General features: G+C 39.2%; 1 protein-coding gene across 1 annotated transcript; it reads left to right on the top strand.

Moving 5' to 3' along the window:
- Nucleotides 1–905: 905 nt before the first annotated feature.
- Nucleotides 906–24,164, top strand: TEX9 (testis expressed 9). Its single transcript, XM_054388160.1, is given in 13 exon segments — nt 906–1,319; nt 1,414–1,496; nt 2,426–2,489; nt 3,717–3,787; nt 8,076–8,124; nt 9,090–9,175; nt 9,380–9,555; nt 11,534–11,616; nt 14,584–14,716; nt 14,719–14,756; nt 18,848–18,982; nt 19,451–19,585; nt 24,084–24,164. Coding segments are annotated over 13 exon segments (1,548 nt in total).
- Nucleotides 24,165–24,884: the final 720 nt, after the last annotated feature.

Genomic DNA, 24,884 nt, shown 5'->3' with positions numbered 1-24,884 from the left:
ATTACTGTAAAGAGCAGACTTCTTGGCTGACAAATTGTCAGAAGTTCTATTTTTCCTCCCCATAGGCTTACTCTTTTATGTCATTACTTTTGTATCAACATTACTGTTAAGCATTTTCATTTTCCATATTGATACTTCTATTTTTTGCCTTCCACTAATCACGTTTGTCCTGTCTTTCATTTCACCTTCATTTATCCCATTACACTGCACGTCTCAGTGCTCAAAGTTAATCTCCAAGCAATTCTTCTGTTTTGCAACTAATACTTCTGCAGAAATCCTTCAACTACACACAGACCTTCTACTTCCAGTCAGCTAAGCCTTTCTGATTTCCCTTGTGCAAATCTCATTAAAAACATACACAGCCCATGTAACTCGAGGTACAGAACTACATTATTCTTGCAGTACAGATACCCAGATACCCCCATTTGTGCAGGATGGTGGGGCTGTTGTCACATGGAAGGGCAGTATTTGTTAGGAACCTGGGAAAGGAAACCTGAGTGAATGAGCATGAGAGTGGGAGAATGAGGGATGAGAACGGGATGAGAGAGGGAACAGGCTTGTGGGTGACTGGGAAAGAGAAATGCAGCAAAATAAAACATTGTGGGGGTGAGGGACAAAAATAAGGGAGAGATTCAAACACATGGCAGAAGACAAGGCTAAAAACAGCCAACAATCACAGAAACTGGAAACAGAAAACGCAGAGACGACAGCACAAAAGAGCAGTAAATGGTTTGGAACAGTTGCTGTAATGCTGCAGATGCAGCAGCTTAATACACTGAAAGGGTTGGTGGCAGGGCAGTATCTAGAAGGGACACAAGGCTTTAATAGAGGAGTGGTAATAAGTATTTATTACAATAATAGCTAACACACCCTCAGACCTTATCGCTTCCCCCTCACCCACATCCATGGGAGCCCAGTGCCATGTCAGGAGCCGGCCGATCCCTGGTCCCTGGTCATGGGTTTTCTCCCCGTGCCCCGGGTCTGCAGTCGCTGTTACAGGCGTCCTGACATGGCGTCACCCTGTCACCAAACTGTGCCACGGAAAAGGGGACAGAGCGTTTCAGCTTTCCACGGCCTGGCAGCAAGGGACGAAACTGGCTCTCCCTGCCCTCGGTAACCAGCAGCGTCAGGAGGAGGCACGGCCAGAGCCACAGGCCACAGGAGGAAGGAAAACTAGCCGTGAGGGGCCGGAGGCAGAGCCACCACCTCCGCGGCGGCAGCCGGTTGCCCTGGCGAAGCAGACGCCACGCAGCAGCCTCCACTCAGCACCCTGCGCGCCAACAAAATGGCGGCGGGCGGCGGCAAAGAGGTACGGCGAAGCGGGAGACTAGCCGAGGTAAGGTGGTGTGAAGGGGTGCGGGGGAAGGAAGCCATGCCGTGTTCGCCCTGCATACTAACTCATGTTCGCTGCAGGTGCAGAGATTGCCCGGCGGCCTCCTGCCTTCCGCGGGGACCGGCGTGATGAGCGGCGGCTTGCTGGCCAAGGAGGAGTACAAGTAAGGAGTGGCCGGGGCGGCGGCCAGGCCCTGTCAGCACGGTCTCGTCCCGCTCGTTGCTGGCTGTCCCAACAGAGTTTACGGTTAACTTACTGTATTGGAGCCCTTCAGCTAACGCCCCCAGACCATACCAAGGGGAGCACCGGAAGCGATGTTTACACCTCTCGTCCTGCTCCTGCTTTACACAGGGGCCTTGGGGCAGGCTGCATGCTGCTTTAGGCTTCGTTTTGGTCCCGCGGCACTGGACGTGACGTTTTTCTGCGTTTAAACAACTAACATTTTAAAATTAAGAATATATAAGTGCTTAAGGCATTTATATATATTTTAAAAAAGGCATAAAAGCTCTAACGCTTGCGACAAATGCTGTTAAAGCACTTGCTATTACCTGTCAGTTCTTAGCCCCTGTGAATGGTGAGGATGTACGAGGAGCCAGGTCTCAGACAATTGTTCATGTTGCATGAAAAGTTATAAAGAATGCAAGAACACAAGCTTGCTTTAACCTGTACATATATACAGTGCCACATTTTAGTTATGTGATCAAGACATATCATTGTACATGACTCTTTTTCTCAATCCCTGCTGCTAGGTATACCTAAGGTAAGGACTGTGCTAAAACCAGGAAATAACTGAGGAAACAGACATAAAATGTGTATTAAGCAGTACCATGGCCAAAACCAAGGACACCCTTTACCTCTCAGAATTACAGTTTTAGTCTTACTGTTTAATGGGTATAGATGTTTTATTAAAATTTACTTGACAGAACCCAAGAAGTTGTTGAAATGTAACTTTGTTAATACCCTGAACTATATCTTGACATTCCTTTGTATGAATTAAAATCTCACTTTGTTGAGGCAAGAGATAGTGTCGTGCTTACATTTATTTCTTTCAAATCTTTCAAAACGCAGTGACAAGCATTCTTACTCTTTCAGGCAATTGAATGAAGAATTAGAAGCAAAAACAGAAGAACTGGTGCGTCAGGCTGAAGAAGTAATGGTGAGTAGGTTAGTCATACTGTTACATAATCCAGCCTTGATCCACAAGCCCACAGGGTCAGGTTTCAAAAGTATTTTGTTTTCAAATGCAAACTAAACATTTAATTATTCCCCCACCCCCAAATCGTAAATTTTCAAAATTGTAAACTTCTACTAACACATCCAAAAGTTGTTTTTGTAGAATGTTTTCATGTTGGTACATGTTCACATGTAGAGCGCTTGTGCAGATATGTACATAAAACTACATAAAAATCTTAAGTATCTGTAGATAGTTTTATGTCTTAAATACTAAAAAAAAAAAAATTTGAAAGTCAGATTTTGAAAATACGTAGTTAGCAAAAAGGCAGATTTCTTAGGAAATTTTCAAATTTATTGTCGGTATTATCTTTTGACATTGGTGTGGATGTGTGCCACCTAGACTCAAACTTTTGTTTGAAAATTGGAAGAGAACAGAGGAGGTATGGTGTGGAGAAGGTGTTCTACGTATTAGATATATTAATTATAAATGCACTCAAATAAATAAGGCTTGTAAAACAATTAATTGCCACTTCTAGGAAACAATACTATAGAAACTTCATTTTTATGTCCTGTGCAAACATGTCTTTCTCTTGAGCTGTAGCAGGCTTAGGCTGCTGAATATACATTTAACAATCAAAACCCAAGTCTTAGGTATAAAAAAAACCCAAAACAAATCAACCCCCAAAACACCAAACAGGACAACTGCATTTTGTTCTGGATTATGCTTTTTTAACTGTAACTTAGCAACGTGGAAGCTATCTGAACATTCAGACTGAATTGTTCTCTAAAGTACATACAACATATCAATGTCCAATTGTGGTTATATTGGATGAATAAATACTTCTTTTTAAGGCTTACTGTGCAATATGGAAAACTGAAAAATTGTTTCACTTGCTGTGCATTTGCTTCTTCTGTATTTCAGAGAAAAAGCAGGCAGGGTAACAGCGTTTTAAATGATGTTAAGTTAGGCAGAGGTTTTTTTGAACAAAAGTTTTCTGTTGTGGAGCATAAATAACTGTTTGGGGATAGTAATGGCATTTTAATTCTTATCCATCCTTTTCTGTGTTTGAGAAGTCCTTTTCCATAGTACCTCATAGTTTCCATTCTTTTTCATAGCAGAATATAATTGTTGTGATCTGTGATGTACAAAATACTTCATCTTTAATGGATTATATTCCCCCAAAATTTATTACTTTTTTTTTCTTTAAAGAAAGGCCAACAGGAACGATTATCTAGACCAGTTTCAGTACAGATTAAGTCACATGAAGACAACAGAGAGAGGTATGTGTTTTACAAGTGCTTCACGTAGTTTGTGGGGAATCTTCTATACCGATTTTGCACACCTTCGCTTGTTCCCTAGCCACTTTCCTGTTGTGTCAGTGTGAGCTGAAATTCCCACCCCACACACCAACAATAACCAGGTTAGCTCAGTCTGGAAGCAGATGAAAGCTGTATTTACAAAGCAGAATCTACAATCTACGATGAAATGCAATGAATATGTACAAATATACAAAATTCGCAACATTTACAAATACATACAATCAACAGAAAAGCACAACCGATCTCCCTTTGCTTCCCCCAAAAGGGGACCCTCCCAAAGGGGCCTCCCTCTCCCAGGAGCTTCCCCCCCCAGACCCCCCTTGGACAGAAAGCAGAGTTAGTTAGAGCAGAAAGTTGTTAACTTAGCTGCCAAGGTCAGTGTGTGTTATCTTCAGCCAGAAGAGAAGAAGAAGAAAACAGCAGCCAGACAGCCCAGCAACTGCCCCCACTGCAGAATGCAGAGTGCAGAGTGTCCCACTTTGAGTAATAGTTCTTAAACATTTCTATCTATCCAATGGAAGTATTTAGAACAATCAGTATTTCGATTTCTTACACCCAATAGTGACTTATTTACACTCTTTCACTTTCTCTGTTTTGAACTTTGCAAAGAAAAAATTAAAAAAACAGTTTCAAACCATCACACCTGTTTATCTATATTTGCAGCATACTGTATTGGTGGAGTATAATGTGTTCTTTCCTATTATTTAAAACAACTGATACTAAGTAACTGTTGTTCCTTGTTGTTTCAACCAATTTTACTGAAATGTTCTACCTAGGATGCTAAGTAGTGCTGACATCTGTTGAAAAGCAGGGTAAGGTAACAGGCTCCTCTGCAGTACCAGATTGTAAACACTCAGAAGTAGATGGGTTTTAACCAGTTCAACTGACAAAACTAAGAAATAAGTACTGGTGTATAGTTAACACAGCCTAAATGTTCCTGGAACACGAACGGCTTGATTAAAAAAAAAAAATCAGCAATCCAACCCAAACCCGGTTCTCAGACAGACAAACATGCAGCTGCCACCTTCTGGAACTTAGGTATCATTACAGTTTTGAGGCTGACATAGCTTTGTCCTGTGTGAGCGTACATAAAACTGAAGGCTTTGGCTTGTGTGTTCAAACCCGTTAGCTCTGGAGTGGATATGTGGCCATATTTACTTAGTTGTCAGGGGCATTATTATTTACTTCACTGTTCAAAGGCTGGTATATTGATAGTACAGGAAGTGAGTGAATTTAAGCTAGACTAATACACTGTTTATCACAGTTCTGATCTGGTAGTTTCCTAAACTTATGATGCCACTGATTGGGATAACAAAGATACAGGGTCAGACTACAGGGTGTTTCGAATGTTAGCTGCAGTAGGAAAACTGAAGTAACATGTGAAGGTCTGCTAGAGATGATGAAGTAATTAGTTTGAGGAAGAGTAAAAGCAAAAATGAAAAAGAAAAGGTTTTCCTATGGATGTAAAGGAGTTTTTCAGTACACAAATTGGTGTGACAGCAAGTCTGAGACAGAAGCAAAAGTTTGCTACTATGCTTAAAAGTATTCCTGAGCTATTTTAAAGCCTTATCTGTCAGTTACAGAGGGGGGAAATAAGAAGCTCCACACGTTACCAGTGTAATCATGTTTTGCAAACAAATTCTGGATATTGCTTTAGTTTTGTATTCTGTTAGATGGAGTTTGAGGAGTAACAGAAAATTTTCAAGAACTTCAAACTGGAGTTGAGTTCAAGGGCTGTTTTAGGAAGTAATGTGAGCAGAGGATTCAGCCCCACAAAGGGAGATAATAACTTTGATGATAAACATTTGAGATACAGAGGAGTGCTGGAAGAATTTAAAAAAAAAAAATCAAAACCAAACACCTTGGCAGTTAGCATGTCAGATCTACAAATTACCTACATAAATTAAAATACTTTGAAACAACCACTGTCTATGTTCTGGTCAATATTTATATGAGAGAAGAATGGGAATCCCATGCTATAGTGAAAAAAAATTAGAAATGCGTGCTAGGAATTAGGCACACTGATTATCCATGAGTGAACATTGAGGCAATTCAATTAGATTAGTTCCAAGTATTTAATATTTAATTAAAATTTCTCTTTTTTTCAAAGTTGTGCAAGCACATAGACCATAAATCTAAAGGAAACACTTGAGACGTTTTTGAAATACCTGTTTGAAATTTCCAATGACTCCTTTAAGTGGCATGAACACTATAAAACAACTGAAAATAAGAGAAGAAATTGAACCCAAGAAAGATGTGGGGGTGGGAAGAAGGAAAGAAAGGTTAAGAGGGAAAAATTAGTATGCCAAGTAAAAAACCCGCAAAACTAAAGACCACACACATAAAAAATCCCAACCCCCAAAACAAAAAGAAAAAAAAAAAAAACAAATATTTATGAGTCACTCTCCAAGCCAGTATATTTCAAAATAAGTTGTATTGGATTTTTTAATAGTATAATTTGTGCAGAGAAACTTGAACTACATGGAGACAAAGCAGCTCCAGTGACACCACACTGAAATCGTTTGTTTACACTCTCACTCTGGAGAGCATTGGCAGGCCAACAGCGATGGGAATTGCATGCGCATGGGCAAGCATGCTATAGGCTTTGAATAGGATTAGCAAACACAAAGGGTTTGCTCATGCACATACATCTTGTCTTTACATGCAGAAATGAAATTGTGAAACATTAGCTTCTGTTTCAGTGTTGCCACGGTACTCTAACTACTTATTGGTATGGTTTTTTACTTGCCAAACAACTATAGGACTGTGTGATGAAGTTTTTAAAATGGGTTGTCATGTATGGGAAGAGGGAAAATGCCAGTTAAGGTTAAACAAGTTTGAGGAATTTAGTGAACAATGAGGATGGTTTGGTCTTTTTTTTGCCTTTTTTTTGTTTGTTTTGTTTTGAAAAGAGACAACAAATACAGCAGGAACAAATTAGTCTATTGATGAACATTATTGTTATTAATTATAGTGCTGTATTTTCATATTTTCCAGAATAGCACTTAACTGCTATTTCTGTGGCAGCAGTTCCTCACCTTCTTCATGCTCCTAGAGCTAGCCAATAGGAAGGAAGCATGAGGAAAATAGGGTAAATAGACAAAACCTAATCATCCTATTCTTGAAGTCTGTTGCCAGCCACACACAGATGATTCTTCCTGTTTTTTTTTTTTTTTGGATTAATGAAATATGGAGCTTTGTGCAGATAATTCTTGTTGATGAATGGATGTCTGTGAAATTTGTAAAGGCAGCATCTAAACATTTGCTTAAATCAGATTGGCAAAAATACTGAGGTGACCTTGAAGTGCCTGAAATTAAAATTTTATTCTGAATCTTTTATGAGCCAGAATTTTAATTGTAGTAAAACAGTATAAAGGGTAGTAAACAGTGGCCTTTCAGCGTAGTAACACAGATTCACGTAACTCATTCTGAAAACAAAATAGTTATGTATGTGACAAGAAACAACCTGCACAGTGCATGCTAAAACTTTCTGCTTGTTTCCAGCAGATGTTAGAAAGAGTCGCTTAAGTTTGGTCACTAGGAAACATGTTTTTCAGCCAGATAAGCAAGCTGCTTTTTATTCCTGGTGTGAGTTTTTGTTGTTTGTTTTGTGGTTTTTTTCATACGTAAAATGGATACAGTATTTATCCTGTATTTCAGAGAAAATTATGTGAGGCTTAATTTGTAAATTGCTCCTACCTCATATTCACTCAATAGTCCATGTCAATTGACTTGACAACAGGCAATCTGAACATACAATTGCATTCCCTCTTAGGGTACAGAGAACACTGGTTTACGTCTTCATTTTCTTTTTATTAATTCAGGGATTTGTATGTCAAGCGTATTAAGCACTGAGCTGTTGGTGATCTTTGGTAATGGATTGTCAATCTCTCTGGTTGAAGCTGATAACACCCTGCACACTGGCTAAGTACTCGCTGATACAGGGAATCATTGATCTAATAAACGAGCAGTTGCAGCAATCACCTGAATTGCAAGAGATGAGATTCAGAATCTAGTACATAAATAAATTGCTGTAGTGGGTACCGTGGACTCACCAGGTGGTTTAGATAGCAAATAAGGTAAAATGGAAGGATGAAGAATGAGACTGAATTTATGATTGAACTCAGTATATATTCCTACCTTAGCTATATTGTTTATTCTAGACATAAAAAGTTCTATTGTCCTGATTCTGACAGGGAAGTTGAATTTATTTTGTTACACATATTCAATGATTTTTTTTTTTCCCCAGAGATCCACTCTGTCCTGAAGTTTTGTCTCTTAGACACTCACATGCCAAGGTATCAAAATCAAAACCATCCTGGTTAATTTCTCTTCCAGTATAATTTCGGTATCTTACTTCTGGTCTTAAAGCTGTGCTACAGTTGGGGTTTACATTGGTGAAAGTCAAAAGGAAACAATGTTCAGAGCAGTGCTAGAGGAGGAGTGTTACCGCCGTTTATCAGTGCCACTGCTGGTTGAGCAGACTTACATCACATTTTAAGTTCTGTGCTCTAGAAACACTGAGAGAAGTGTTCAGTGTTTTGAACATCAAATTAAGAATTCCAAGAGCAAAATATTGTCCCTCCTCCCCAGGAAATACTAAAGGCAGTGCTACTTTTAGATGTACTAATAAACAGTTATTCAAAATAACTGAATAAAGGACAGGAAATGTAATGGGAAAAGGAGATTGATATTAGGAAAAAAATCAATAGTCTTCAATTACATTAAATTTTTAGAAGGTGAGATAAAGCTTCCAAAATACTGTCTTCAGTTATTTATCAGAATTTATCAGTATTTATCAGCATAAAACCCCCAAATTTTTGAATAATATTTATGTGAAAGTAACAAAAATACTGTTACTTCTTCAGGGAATGTATAAGATTAAAATAATGCATAAAAATTGCTTGGTTTTGAACATATGATAAACATTTTCCAAAGAAATGGACTCTGTTGACAGTCCAGTAGTTAATAGCTTGATAATAGCTGAGAGCCTTGCTTATGCATCGATTTATTATGTAAAAACTCCCACAAGGAAATGACAACTGGATGTATTATAATATGGGCATACAGATGTAAAAGTAGCAACATAACTGCAAATGAAAACTAAAAGTTGTGCTTTTGAAAGTTTGAAAAGTGTACTTTTAAAAGTATCCTTGAGTCTGAATATATGAAAAAGAAAAACAAAGACCAAAAGGAAAAAACAAAGAAAAAAGTAATTCCTAACTAATTTTTAAAAAATTGCTGCTTTCTGAAAAAATTACAGCTAGCAAACAAGAAGAAATGTGGTTCCATGCCCACAATTCAAAACAGATCATACTCCAGAAGTAATGGAAAAAAGACAACTTCAAGGTATATTATACACATCTCTTTTTCTTAGTAATAAAGTATTTTAGTTGGGTTTTTTTGTCCATCCAGTTATTTTTATTCGTGTACGCTACATTTATAAATAGTTGCATAAATAAATGTATCAACCTTTTCATCCTTCTCTGTCTACTCTTTTTGTAATTTTTTAAAAAAATTATAAATTTAAATGTAGCATTTACTTTTTTATAGTTCAAAAATAAGAAACTTGGAAGTACAAAGTGCTCACAATGTTGCAGTACTGGAGGATTGCATAGATTTTTGTTTAGCAGAACCAATACAGAAAGTTGAAGAAAAACTGAGGAAAGGAGGCTTACCAGATTGTCTAGATGAAGATATTCCACATGTTGTAAATGAAGTTGAAACAGGTAGGTTTCCTCCCATGGTAAAGTGGTTTTATTCTTCCTGACTGTTAGAAATGGATTCTTCCAGGTATGGGGGGAAGGGTGTCTTTAGAAATTACATGGAAAGATTTTAAAGGCTTTAACTTGAAGATGAAGGCAAGGTTTTTCTTCTTTATGCAGTCCTAGAAAGAAGATCAGGTCACATGAATAATCATGGGGAAAGGTGAATTTTTATTGTGATTTCCACCTTTGTACGAAGATGTTTGGATGGTTACATATGTTGCATACATGCATAACATTTGGTTCCTTTCACTGGGGAGCAGAAATACGTGATACTAAGCTTGTATGTTCAGAAGGATGAGCTTCAGTCCTTCACATAGATTCTGCCTTCAGAGGAAAAAGCCTTTTGTCAGATCAGTGCTATGGATCTTAGTAAGTGGCTTAAATGAAATAATGTTTTGTCTACAGTGCTTGAACGAGAGTTCTCCAGATACTTTCAAATCAGAATGGTGTGTGTGTTTGCCCTAGAAAGGGGATTACAGCATTTGCCAGTGAAGCTAAACACACGATTGCCCATACATCTTTCTGGCTCTGGTGTGGTAAAAGTGAGTTTATGTAGTTTCTTACAACGCTAAAGTAAGCATTAAGTCAGAGATTCACTGCAGTAGTACAAAATGCCCAAACCCTCTTCTTCAAAGGTAACAGCTTGATGTCACCAAGCATGCCAACACAGAAATAGCTTGATTTCTAATATATAATTCTGTGTACATCTTCTGTTAATACATGTCGCAAAACAGATCCTCAGCTACCTTTCTGATTTGGTGTAAGCTTTCAATGCTGTCCAAAGCAATTTCTTTATAGATCAGTCTTTTTCATTCACATAATGCATAATTTAATTACTAAATGCCAAATCACAGTATGTTTTATGAAGAAAAAAAAAAAAGTTGCATGAAAGAGTTTTAAACTCGATGGCTTCAATATGAGGTCAGTGTTGGGATACCAGAAGCTAAGAAAGCCAGTCTGCATCATATTTTTTTGGTAGTGTTTTCCTAAATGCTACTGATTATTTGCCCCTGCAGAGTTACAACTTAAGCTGCAGTTGACAGTTAATAAAGGAATGTGGGTGAAAGTTCTTGTTACAGCAAACGAACACATGTATGCATCCAGTGTCACCATGTTCAGCTCCAGATCCTCCTCCTCTTTCTCCACTTTATTCTTTTTCTCTTGTACCTACTGTGAATAATAGTTATGCCTGTCTTGCTCAACTTGATCCTCATAATATTTCTGTGCTTCATGTGTCTCTGGGAGTTCAGGAGAAGTTCCTTGTGAATGATGTGGGGAAAGGGTGGGGAACAGGGAGTAAAAGAACGTACTGTTCATGTGCAGCTGGTTTTGTTAGGGCAGTAACACATTTTCTAGCTGCCCAAGAGTAATAAAATACCTTGTTTGGAAAAAAAACCTTCTGATTAAATGAATTTAATTTTAAACTGTCACTTGAACAGTGTTACCAGTGTACTTCAGAAAGCATAGACTACTGTGTGGGAGAGGTATTTAGCTGTTAGGAGGGCTTTGCAGTTTACATTCAATTCCTTGTTAGCAGTTCCAAATTACTTCAGGTGTTACTGCACAAATTACAGCTACAGATTGATTGCAATGTAGATGTACCCTGCAATACAGTTTTCTTGACTTCAGTCTCAAGGAATGCTCTAATTTGTCATTTAGTGTGAAGAAAGTTTTGAGAATTGTACATCTTCTACATTTTAAAGATGTCAGATTCAGTCATTAAGGGAAAAATCTATACAAAGCTTTGCCTAAGAGTGAGAAATGTGCAACATTTAGTTCAACATTTAGTTCAACATCTGAAGTTTTGTTTGCCTGTTTCTAATAGTTACAAATAATGTAGTCGGTTTAAAAAACAAGACGAAAGTTCTTAGATGAGCCTGCCTTCTGCATGGAATGATAAGTACTTGTTGACATTAATTGTAACTTTTTATGTTCACAGAAGCTCAAATCAGATTTCTTAAGGCAAAGTTACGTGTTATGCAGGAAGAGCTGGATAGTGTAGTGTGTGAATACAGGAAAAAGGTAAGAGCTGAGCTTTCTTATCTGTAGGTATGGACTAGGTTCCTGTTTAACAAATAATCCCAACAGAATTTCAACCTCTTCAAATACTAAGAGCTAAATGAGATAAAGGAGGAGGATTTTTTTTTTATAGGTACCTAGAGAAAATCTTTGGAGGAAATTAGATTTTAGTGTTTTTTTTATCTGTACCTCAGGTGTCTTTGGATTTCAATACTTTTATCCTACAATCAATAGGAAGTTGTTACATTAGGTTTTAAAGACATTTTAATTTTCAAATCAAATATAATTTTGTCAGTAACTACTGCCCTTTACCATTCCATCTCAAAAATACTACAGAATTCAGTTACTGTAGCAGATACCAGAAGACAATCTTGTACCTATTCTTATCCCACTCCTACAGTGCTCCAAAATATCTAAATGTATAATTTTGGATACTCGTTTCTTTAGTGTGAAAATAACTTTATTACATTCAGAAGCTCAGAAGAATTTCAAATTGGCAAAGCCTTGAAATTGATTTTGGGTATTTTTCCAATTCACAGTCAGTTATTATTGGGAAGCAGTAAATCTGTTCTAAACATAAAGATGTGGGAGTCTGAGGTGTGTATGATCCCATGAAACTGAGAGTAAAGCAAATATATTTCCCAGGTGGGAAGTATATGTTCCTGGGGACTATGAGGACAGGAGAGAAACACTTATCATAGAATCATAGAATCAAGAAGGTTGGAAGAGACCTCAAAGATCATCGAGTCCAACCTGTCACCCTAAACCTCATGACTATCTAAACCATGGCACCAAGTGCCACATCCAGTCCCCTCTTGAACACCTCCAGGGATGGTGACTCCACCACCTCCCTGGGCAGCCCATTCCAATGGCCAACCACTCTCTCTGTGAAGAACTTTCTCCTCACCTCCAGTCTATACCTCCCCTGGCGCAGCTTGAGACTGTGTCCTCTTGTTCTGGTGCTGGTTGCCTGGGAGAAGAGACCAAACCCCTCCTGGCTACAACCTCCCTTCAGGTACTTGTAGACAGCAATGAGGTCTCCCCTGAGCCTTCTCTTCTCCAGGCTAAACAGTCCCAGCTCCCTCAGCCTCTCCTCATAGGGCTTGTGCTCAAGGCCTCTCCCCAGCCTCGTTGCCCTTCTCTGGACATGCTCCAGCAATTCAACATCTTTCCTAAACTGAGGGGCCCAGAACTGGACACAGTACTCAAGGTGTGGCCTAACCAGTGCTGTGTACAGGGGTACAATGACCTCCCTGCTCCTGCTGGCCACACTATGCCTGATGCAGGCCAGGATGCCATTGGCTCTCTTGGCCACCTGGGCACACTGCTGGCTCATGTTCAGGCGCCTGTCAACCAGTACCCCCAGGTCCCTTTCCACCTGGCTGCTCTCCAGCCACTCTGACCCCAGCCTGTAGCTCTGCATGGGGTTGTTGTGGCCGAAGTGCAGCACCCGGCACTTGGACTTGTTGAATGCCATCCTGTTGGACTCTGCCCATCTGTCCAGCCTGTCAAGGTCCCTCTGCAGAGCCCTTCTGCCTTCTAACAGATCAACACCTGCTCCCAGCTTGGTGTCATCTGCAAATTTACTGATGATGCACTCAGTCCCCTCATCCAGATCATCAATAAAGATATTGAACAGGATGGGGCCCAGCACTGATCCCTGGGGGACACCACTAGTGACAGGCTGCCAGCTGGATGTGGCACCATTCACCACCACTCTCTGGACTCAGCCCTCCAGCCAGTTCCTAACCCAGCACAGAGTGCTGCTGTCCAAGCCACAGGCTGACAGCTTGGCCAGGAGTTTGCTGTGGGGGACAGTGTCAAAGGCCTTGCTGAAGTCCAGGTAGACTACATCCACAGCCTTCCCCACATCCACCAGGAGGGTCACCTGGTCATAAAAGGAGATCAGGTTGGTGAGGCAGGACCTGCCCTTCCTAAATCCATGCTGGCTGGGCCTGATTCCTCGGCCATCCTTCAGGTGCGCAGTGATTGCCCCCAAGACAATCTGCTCCATGATTTTCCCTGGCACTGAGGTCAGGCTGACAGGCCTGTAGTTCCCAGGTTCTTCTGTCCGTCCCTTCTTGTGGATGGGCGTCACACTGGCCAGTTTCCAGTCTTCTGGGACCTCTCCGGTGAGCCAGGACTGGTGGAAAATGATGGAGAGAGGCTTGGCCAGCTCATCTGCTGGAACTCCAATTCTGTATGTGGCTTTACTTCTTTTTCTTAAATAAATGAAGGGTATAATATATCTCTCAAGTAATCTCTGTTAGTATTCGCTTAGAATGCTTAAAAGGTTATATAAAAAAAAAGCCTTGAAATTATAATGCTCAATGTGGGATGTAATTGCCAGTAGGTCATGAATCTAATACAGGATTCATTTGATGCTAAGAGTATCTTAAATCTGAACACTTGATGTATCCCAGATCATTAGCTTGCTTTTAAGTCAAAACCAGAGACTCTTCTATAGAACGTAACGTATTGGTTTATTGCTGATTATAGTCTATTTTCGCAGAATTTTTTCTAATGTGTGCATTTAGCTATTCTCACCAAAATATCACAGAATATCTATGTGCCACTGTTATTCCTGTTACTCTATAACATTTTGATACTTCTCCAAACCTCTGACCTTTGAGAAATTAAATGCATTACATACTGCTACAAGATAGTTCCAAGTAAAAGACTATAGGAAATTAAATGAAAAAGTGTTACTGGTTTTTGAAGTATTCTGCTGGTAAATTGGTGTTTTGTTTTTCTTTGTTTGTCTTAATTGTTTCCTTTTAAAAACTGTTGTGAAATCTGTCGTGGAAGATCTAAACATTTTAAAATAACATGATTTTTTTAAAGCTGTTATATCCGTATCTACAAGAGGTGTATTTTTACCTCCTTTCATTTACAAAACATTATTATTCCATTATCCTGCTGCTTCCTTGCAAAAAATTAATTTTTTTTATGCTAATTGCTGTCAAACAGGATGATGAAAATAAAAACTTAAAATCTCGGCTTAAAGGCACTGAGGAAGAAAACACCAGACTGCGACGAACAATCAGTATGCAGCATTCTCAGACTGAAAAGTACAAAATATTGTCACAAGAAGCTAGCAAAAAAGTGAAGGGTTAAAACAAGAGGTCACTGCACTAGAAAAGGTATTACAGGTATTAGTCTCATTCTTCTCAAAAAAGGGAAAAAACCTGCATCAAATCACCCTTTGTGATTTCATAGTTTGTATCCAGTGATCACATTAGTGTTTCAATCTCTGATAATAGTTTTAAAAATTGTGGTTTTAAATACTCCAATCACTTGTTTAAAGGAAGAAGTGATATATTTTGCTAATCAGCTTTCTTCTGCTTCTACAGTCATATATTTATGTATTTTAAAATTAAATTCTTGTATAAAAGACCTGAAAGAGACAAAACAACCTTGTCAGGAACTGCTGCAGCATTCACAAAGGAATCTTGAAAAATAATGATAAATTACTTCTCTGATATTAATTATAATTGTTAGAAATTATTTCTGGTAATTATTATTCCTGGTTATGGTAAACTATGGAACCTGGTGAACTTTTGGAGGGGGAAGAAAAAAAAAAAAGCCACCTGCAGCTTATGTTAGTATCTTCTGCAGGTAGAGGAAAGGCTGTTTATAAACCAGCCACTCCAATTTGGATGAATCAGAATTAACCTGGCTCCTGCTGTAGGCTACATACGCAAAAGTGTGTATGTGCCTACTTGTAGCAGATGGCCTGCACACACAGCTTGCTTTGTTTGGAACTTAATCTAAGAGCAGCATGTGTTTCTCTTTAATTACTCAAAGACGCTCACTTCAAAATCATTTAATGGAAGTAGTATATAACCAAAAGAATGTTTCACTTCAGAAGTTGGGCAATACAGAACACGAAAAGCAGCCTAGCCAAGTCTCATTGTATTTCCATTGAACGATACTATGCATTTGTATAGGCATGCTTTCATCTTAATGTTACATACTTCTGGCATTTGAAAACTGAAATGTGTAAGTTCTTGTGGTTTTTTGTGCAGGTACTTGAAAATTTTAAGTTCCTTTAATAAAGTACCCTGATTGTTGTTTCTGTCAGGAAAAAATAGTAGTAGTACTTGTACTGCTCCTTACTAACAGTAAATAGGGCTATGAGATTTACAAAGTCATTTAGTCCTTTCTCTTAAACCAAGACAGGAGCATAGATTATAATCTGGATGTGAGTTTGTTTAACCTCTACTCAAAGCTTTCTGTGATGGCAGTTTTCATAATTTCCTTGGACAGTGTTTGCTGGTTCTTGTACACAGAGTTGGAAAGTTTAACCTGATAATTAGATGTCTGTTGTGAAAAAGGCTTATTCACTTCTGGATATGGTGCAGGTACCATATCCAAGGTATGGTCGCTTTCCTCACTTGTCTTTGCTCTGGATTTGCTATTCTCAGTTGCTTCAGTCATTCCTAAGAGGTTGTGCTTCCTAGAATTTCTCAAGGTTACTGGTCAGACATGATCATAACAAGTAGCAGTAGTTCTTTAAAATACTAGGAAGGCAAAAAAGTCAAATATATTTAATGAATGGTTCTCTGGCGATTCAGAAGTTACTTTACATATTTTTCTGATAAAAAGTCTGTTGAAAAACATGTATTTTTCAGTAACTGCTTGAATCTCCTGTGGTCTTAGCAAATCAAAAACTGTTATTTAAGTATGAAGTAGTATTCAACACTATATGAATAATGTCTTTGTAGATTAATTCTAGACGTGTTTAAAAACAATTTCCTGTAAACATGAGCTTAAATTTATACTGCTCTACCACTAAACTCCAAAGACTCATACAGTCAGTCTAGAGAATGGTTTCTGTATAGTTAAGCTAGCACAAATATAACCTCTAATTTTGGGGCTTTTGTTGCTTTTGTTGTGATTTCTATTGCAACTAATAGAAGACTTGAGTAATCATAAATGTTTCACAAGCTTCCTTAGATATCAACTATTTATGCAATTTCACATAATTTTTGTATGTTTTTAGGCAAAGATTCTCACCTGTTTTTTGTAATTTATCTGAAATGTGGTAATTAGTTTGTTATTCTTACATTTCATTCTTTGGTGTTTGGTCTCTGTGGCCTTCTCTGCTGGAACACCCACCTCAGACAGCAGCCAAATTCTGATTCTCCCCAAAACTTCCATCCTCTTCTTCCCAGCATTCCATCTTTTTATCCATCTAGTTGATCTAAAAAATAATAGCACCTCTTCTGTCTTTTTTCCCCAAATTCCTACAAGAACCTTCCTTCCTCTGTGTTCTCTCTCACTTGTTAATTCAGTCCAGCTTGATGTTAAGCAAATGTTCTCCCTCAAATGTTTTTTGGGGTGGGCAGGTGTTGCTGAGCTTTCTAAAGATAGAAGTGCTGTGTATGCTTGCTACTGAGAGGGAAGAAAGCCTGCAGGGAGGGTTAACTCTTGGAGCTCTCTGGTATCACACCCCCTACTGATACTCAAGTGCCTCAGCTATGCCAGAACAGTGGAGAAAGTACAGAGATTGACATGGGATGCAGTTTTAAAACACAGTAGTTTCAAGCCCCCCCACCTTAGAAAGACATTACATGAGAATATTATTACAGCTTTTACCTGAAGTGATGAAGAATTATCAGAAACCTTGTCTACTTAGAAAATATACTTATTTCAGGTACTTTTGAGATGAAAAGCTTCAATATCACTGGGTGACTTGCAAAAAAGTCCTTGATAAAGGTATTATCTATGACAGTCAATGTCAAAAATCTATAAAAGAATTATTAGAATTCTTTCAGTAAATCATATAATTAGCTGATACATCATTTGCACTGCATGCAGACTGGTGTTTTTTGGCCATTAAGCGCTTGAAAGGCTATATTCCAAAGCTTTTTATATTAATGAAGAATAAAATGCATAACACAAAAGATTTAGTTGACTCTGTTCACAGCTCCGTCATCTTGATAAAAGACAAAAAGGTTTGCATGCTGTGCAGCCTGTTTCTTTGGAAACACAGGGGCACTTCCCAGCAAATGAATTTGCATTCCCTGATGATGCACTTGCAGGTGATCCAGAGAGGGCTTTGCTGCCTACTAGCCAGGCTTTTACTCATCTTTTTGTGTTCAATCAGACGGACAGGTCAGCAACAAAATGCAGATGTTAAAGCAACACCTGTTTTTATAAACTCTTGGAGGAGGCACATTCTCCAACATAATTTTGGAGGATTAGTGAGATGCATTTTGTTCTCCTGTTTTCTTCATCCATTTTGGAGAAGATTCAAAGCTTCTCAGAATTACCTGTCCCAGTCGTAACTACTATAACAACTTTGTTGCACACACCTGTCAATTAGTAGGTACTTACTTCTTGGATAAGTGATGTGGAAATCATAAGCAACCACCACAAGAGCTGGTGTGGAATTGAGAAAACATAACAATTACTCAGAAGTATGGAGGTCTAAGGGTAAAAAACAAAGGTTAGCAAGCTTCATGTCTGTCCTGATTTGGTTAAAAGAATCTTTGCATACCCATTAGTAAAAATTTGATAGTATTTAAAAAAAAAAAAAAAGTCTGTTCCTTTTTCACAAATGACAAGATGTGCTCTTTCTGCCAGAATTGTTTATTTCTTCCTCTTTGTCTTTTATCGATACTCTCTGACCTTTGAGCATGTTATTCCATTCCTGAGCTTGGTCTCCTTTTCTCATTTCCTCACTTCCAGTGCTAGGAAGTACTATCAACACAGATGAGAGGGAACTCTCTTGATCGTTTCCATAAGCACCTGAACAACTATTTTCTGCTAGATGAAATAGTTACTACCCTCAGCCATCTTTAGTAGGCCATTTAAATTTTTGTTGGCAATTGCATGTAGTAAAAGAGCAGGTGGGAAGGAGGAGCTCGGAATACTAACTACCGTGCCAAAATCTGGCCCAGAGTGGACACAGCAACAGTTATTTATCTTTTTCTGACTGAACATACAAGGTTTTCAGTCAATCCCGTGGTTTTACATGATCAGTTTCACAATTATTGTGAGAAGAGTTTAAAACAAAATTAGAAGGATCCTTTTTCAAAATCTCAAAGGAGAAATGGTGTTTGAAGGGTGAAACTGTCTTTGAGACAGATCCTACTTGCAAGCCAAAGAAGCCCATGGACTCTTCAGTTCTCAAGGGTAAGCTTTGCTGTAAATGTGTTGTCTATATGGGATTCATTAAAGTACAAATGTTCATAATGTCTGGGTTTATCCTTTGCTTCTTAAATAGGAAGTGGCGAATCTAAAGCGTGCACAAAAGCAGGCCACAGCCTGTCAGAATGCAACAGACATTCGCTTAAATAGGGCTCTGGAAGAAGTGGAAAGGTATAAAGCAGAGCTGAATAAACTGAAGCAAAGTAACAAGGTACAGTGGCTTAGGAAAAGAAGTTCCAGACTATAATTGCTTCATAGTGCTAAAATGAGGCAAAAGGGTTGAGCAGCTCTAGAAGCATCATTTCTCTACAGACTGTCCCAAAATTAACTTAGAGCATGTCACCACAGGGCTTGGTGAGTTATCTTGGACAGTACTACTGCACCCTATGCAGGAGGAAGAAATGTAGAAAGTATAGCTGTTCTGATTTTACTTATGTGAAAATTAGATGGGTTTAGAAAAGGGGAGCAGTACACATACACACCTAATACATACACTGGTAAACCATAGCTGTTATCTTTGTGGTTTTCTTTAAGTTTTGAGGTGAGAATGTTTCAGTCAATCCCTTTTGTTTTAAAAAATGTCACTTGTTCTTCATAATTTTGTTATATAATGCCAAGTTTCATTATTTAAAGCGCCACTTCCATAAATAATGCATTTTGCCTTTTCTTACCATGGTAGGACACTGCTAACCAAGAACTCAAAACAACTGAAGAATTGAAAACAGAAAACAAGAAACTACAGAAACAAAAAGAAGAGCTAATGACAGGTTTTAAAAAGCAGTTAAAGTTAATTGATATTTTAAAGAGACAAAAGGTAAGGACTGTTACATTTCAATTAACAGTCTCTTTCAGTTAACAGTCTTTAGCTAAAGGTGTCTGTTCTCAGGTAAGGTAATCACTGAAACTAGACCCCAAGAGTGGGAAGTTTCTTTGCAAGGGAGCAGCAGCCTCGCTTTTATTACAGAATCACAGAACATTACGGGTTTGAAGGGATCTCGAATGATCTAGCCCAAACTCCCTGCCAGAGCAGGATCACCTACAGCAGATGACACAAGAACGCATCCAGGCTGTTTTGGATATCTCCAGAGAGGGAGAATCCACAACTTCTTTGGGCAGCCTGATCCAGTGTTTTGTCACCTTCACAATGAAAAAGTACTTCCTTATGTTCACATGGAACGTTCTGTGGTCCAGCTTGTACCCACTGCCCTTTGTCCCATCATAGGGCATCTCTGAGAAGTGCCTGGCTCCATCCTCCTGACACTGCCCTTCACATATACATTAATGAGGTCACTTCTTAGTGTCCTCCTCTCCAGGCTAAAAGAGCCCCAGCTCCCTCAGCCTTTCCTCATAAAGGAGATGTTCCACTCCCTTGATCACTTTTGTGGCTCTGCACTGGACTCTCTCAAGCAGTTCCCTGTCCTTCTTGAACTGAAGGGCCCAGACTGGACACAATATTCCAGATGTGGCATCACCAGGGTGGAGTAGAGGGGGAGGAGAACCTGTCTCCACCTATTAATCACTCCCCTTCTAATACACCCCAAGATACGATTGGCCTTCTTGGACACATTGCTGGCTCATGGTCATCCTGTCCATCAGGACCCACAGGTCCCTCTCCTATTAGTGCACATTGCTAACATTTTACTTTGTATGTACGGCTGGTCTTTTGAATTGACCCCATTGCTACCTTGGAACACAGCCTGTCTTGGTGAAAGATTACTACTGACAAGCTTTAGGACTGACAGTACCTGTTGGTTCAGGAACGAATACTGCACAGGTATTAATAGCACTCCCTTTGGTGCTGGGTCAGTAGAATCCATTTTAGCCTATGTGGCATTCCCCCCCCCCCCCCCCCCCAAACAAATTACTTAGGGTAGCAGCAGTTGTAACTCTGTCCTCTTAGGAGGGAGCCGTTAGGCTTAAGACTTATGTTCTTCCTGGGTTCTCAAAGCCTGTCCTCCATCAACATTGTTTCTTTGTATTTATATTCTGAAGTGTTCTGTACTTCACAGAACTACAGAATGTTAGGGGTTGGAAGGGATCTATAGAGATCATTGAGTCCAACCCTCCTGCCAAAGCAGGATCACCTAGGGAATGCACAGGAATGCATCCAGGCAGAGTTGGAAAGTCTCCAGAGTCTCACTGGGCACTATTCTGCCCAGGTGCAGCTCTTATGTGTCAGACACTAGTAACACTCACGTGGCTGCATGGATGCTCTTGCAGTTAACCACCTTTTGAAAGTTGAGTTGACACTAATGTCTCATCTCCCTCTGTTCTTCTCCGTCAGGGCATTAAAGGGACGGTAGGGGCCACTGCCTTTCCTTGCTTTAGCAGCTGAAACTGAACAGGGGATAGGTAGTAGAATACTTGCTGACAATTCATGCTGAACAATTAGTGATACAGCTTTTGCAGAAAGGTTTGAAATATTTCAGATGAAGTAGAGCTAAAACTGGATTTAACTCTCAGGTTCTTCTGAGGCTGCAGAAGATACATGCCGAGCTATGGGGTTCACAGTAATCTAGATGGGTTCTTAAAGTCACAGAGTGTGTCACTCTGCTAAATCTGTTTTTAATTTTGGAATGGATTTAACACACTGCTTTCAGCACTCTCAAACCACAGCTGTAAAATATAGAGCTAAAGCAAGCAATTTATTGAGCAGAAGCACCACAGAAGGGTCAGCCTCTGAGATAAGAAAACAGAACATTTTGTAACCACTTTGGAGCTGTTGAGTCCCCCCCAAGAGAAGGAATAGTTCTGTATGGAGTGGCCACTTCATGTAACAAAACGCACATACTTAACCCTAAGAACTGGGAACTGCAATATAGAAATAGACCCTTAAATTTGGAATACCTCTCCACCACAAGCCAAAGGAGTAGATAACTACAAGAGGAACTAGAACTGCTTCTTTCCAGAGGAAGAGAATTTTTCTGGAAGTTAAGCTGCAGAGATCTAAGGATTGAGCTAACAGAAATGGTGCCAGTTTAGCCTTTGGCCACCCTTTCTAGCTCTTGGACTTAAAAGAATGAAAACCCCACAGCATTCACTCAAAATACACGTGAGGTAGCTCATTGTCCTCTGGAACATGCATTCACTGAAATGAGTGCCAAAGACCAGCATTTCTGTTTATGCACTAAAAGTATAACTGTCATGGGTTGAGTTGAAGCTGCTGCTGCTATTTATTGCCATGCTGCTGTCGTGCCATCCTCTACAGGAAAGTGCTGGCTGCAGCAAAGTATCATAGGGCTGGAAGTTCAGATTGTAACATGAGAGGCTTCCTGTTCTGGTTCCCAGTTTTGGGGTGTTTATGGTCTTTTCTGCTGGGCTAGCTTCTGTGTGCTTGGGTGGGGGGAACTGCTGCTGCTGCTGCTGCTGCATTTTGCTGTGCTTTTCTACACATAAGGTAATTGTGCATTTTATCATTTACAGTAAAACTCTTCATCTCAACCCAGAGTTTTGTTTTGTTCCTTTCCCTCCAATCTGTGTGTGGAGGAAAGGGGCTTATGAGAGTATGCTGTGTTAACCCAGGACAATAGGCTCAAATAAACTTCACAAAACTTCATTAAAGGTATTTTTCAAAAATTACAATTACTGATTTAGGACTGCCGATAGCAGGGGAAGCCAATTACCTTTTCATGCAAAACCAGATACTTACTGGTAGTTGTCCAGAGTAGACTGAGTGGAAGATCCTGAAAGAGAATGGTGCTAACTGCCTTTTATAGCTGCTGGCAAAAGGCACAGGGAAAGGCAGCTGAAGTTCACGTGTGCTTGGCATACATATCTGCCTGGAGAACTTGAGGTCTGTTTCACACAAACCTTTTTGTTGAAGGAATGAGAAAGATCTGATTTGGACTATTTGTGTAGTATTTGTGCGGCAAACTCAGATGCATGTAGCAGGTACAGCCTACCTGATGATTAGGAACTGCTACCACAGGAAGAATGGCAGGGCAGGTGAGGAATCTCCCAAAGGTATTAAATATCAGTACTAGGGTGAGTAGCAGCTGGCAGCAAGTAGCTGCTAGTGTTTCCAGCTGGTCTCTTCAAATCATTCTCTGCTTGTCTTGAGACATAATTTAATAGAAAAATCTTAGTTTTAAACAGGATAAGGAGAAGTTATGTCTGAGCTTTACAGAGATAGAGAATGTTACTCCACCTGTAGGAACTGCAATACGTTTTGTTGTTGTTTTGAACTTACACTGTGTCTACACATAGAAAACCAACCACTACAGACTCAGTGTAGACATTAATTGTTTCTTAAAACACAACTATTTTATTAACATTTTCAATAGAAACAGTGTAGCTGGGATGCTTTTCTTTCCACTTTGAATGATTAGAGGTAGAAATTATATTGGGATGTGGTTATGAGCCTGTGTGGCACAGCTGCGACCTCTGCTGTGACATCAGCTGGAACCCAGGGAACTTTTTGATTGGTAGTTCTATGCAAATACACTGACCCTGTAGTACTTGTTTTCTCATCAAACACTGATGATCTTGGTGACACTTTTCCTGCAATTGCATGATTTAAACAGAAAATAGCCTTACTCTCAGTTAAAGAGTTCTAATTGTTCCTTTCAGTGTTCCGTGTAAAGCAACAATGCTATGTTCTGTGCAGTGGAAATAGACATTCAGAGTGCTACCATTTTAAAACTTAGACATATGTACAGCTGGTGGAGGGTTGTGAGGGTCTATATGTACCATCATGGACCGCAGATGTAGGGTGTGATACATGGCAACACAGCTACCAGGCATTTCTTGTTAAGGTATAGCAGAGTTAGTCTTTGGTTTATGCTAATCGTTGATTTCTAAAGGTGTCATTATTTTGTTAAAATCTTCATTTAATGTTAAACCACACAAATTAAAAGCACTAGCGTGATGAATCTTAAAGATCTATTTGAGTCATAATAGCTTAAAAGTTAAGCTGTATATTGATCAGCTTGGAAGTGTTACTTTGTCTTACAAGTGTTCTCTAGTGGTCACCAGAGCTGTCAGCTTTTCTGTCATTGCCTCACTAAAAACTGAGATCTTCTAAAAACAATATAAAGAGTTAAAAAAAGCAATTGGTCTTGTTTTACTAGAGCTGAAGTTGCAATGTTCAGCATAAAATGTATCGGATTATCTCTAGCCTGTAGATTTTTGCAGAAAACTATGAATAACAGCTTTAGCTTCAACAGGTGAACATCCATCACTACCACAGTACAAAAACCAGAACGTGGTAGATGTGGCACTGCCCCACTTAAGCAGAAATCTGTACTGGCCATTCATACTACTTTACCTTTGGCTCCTAATTTCTTTTTCAACTTTTTTTCTTTGTTTTTAAGATGCATATTGAAGCTGCTAAGATGCTATCTTTTACTGAAGAGGAATTCATGAAAGCTCTTGAGTGGGGAAATCACTGCTAAAAAAACCCACTTCTGCTTGAAATAGAAGTCAGATGGTACATTAGTTTGGCATTGTATATGAGTGCTTGTTAACAGTTAATAGTTGTCTATCCCAGTGAAATGATTTTCTTGATTTTGCTTATGTTTAAATTGTTTCACTTTTCTAAGCCTGATGGTTAGTGTTGCATTATCAGATGAAATACAAATTCCTGTTGGAAATTTCAGGCTAAACTGTCCATTCCTTAATGAGCGGAGAAGTACAGACTGTGCAGGAACATTCCAACAAGTGAAACTGTAATCAGTTTGCTCTGTTTTAGCATTTAAAACAGCACCTTATCTAAGGTAATATTCAGTCCAAAGTAGTCAGGGTTTAGTCTCAGAAAATACCTTGTTGCAACAGAAATAAATAAACCAGTGATCCAGTTGAGAAGAAAATGTCATGTCCTTTTTTAAAACATGTGGTTGGAAAATTGGCCTTGTCTGTTCTCTGTAACAGATCTCCCCTGAAAATTTGGCTGGCAGTAATTTAAGCTCCACCACCTCTTGTACAGAAATGGTTTTAACTTGCTGTAGCTTAGACCCTGTCTTAGACACCTTAGACCCTGGCTGGCAAAAACAGATGAGACTTGCCCCTTGCTATCCAGACAGACTCTGCAGCTGATGCAATTGTGTTATGTAAAATTGACAATGACAATATTGAATCTTTCCCTAGCCATCAGCTGCTGCTTTGAGATAATCAGG

Source organism: Indicator indicator, chromosome 16 (genome assembly GCF_027791375.1).
Source record: "Indicator indicator isolate 239-I01 chromosome 16, UM_Iind_1.1, whole genome shotgun sequence".
Lineage (NCBI taxonomy): Eukaryota > Metazoa > Chordata > Aves > Piciformes > Indicatoridae > Indicator > Indicator indicator.
Note: the sequence above shows the minus strand (reverse complement) of the source record. Positions and strands in the feature narration are given on the sequence as shown.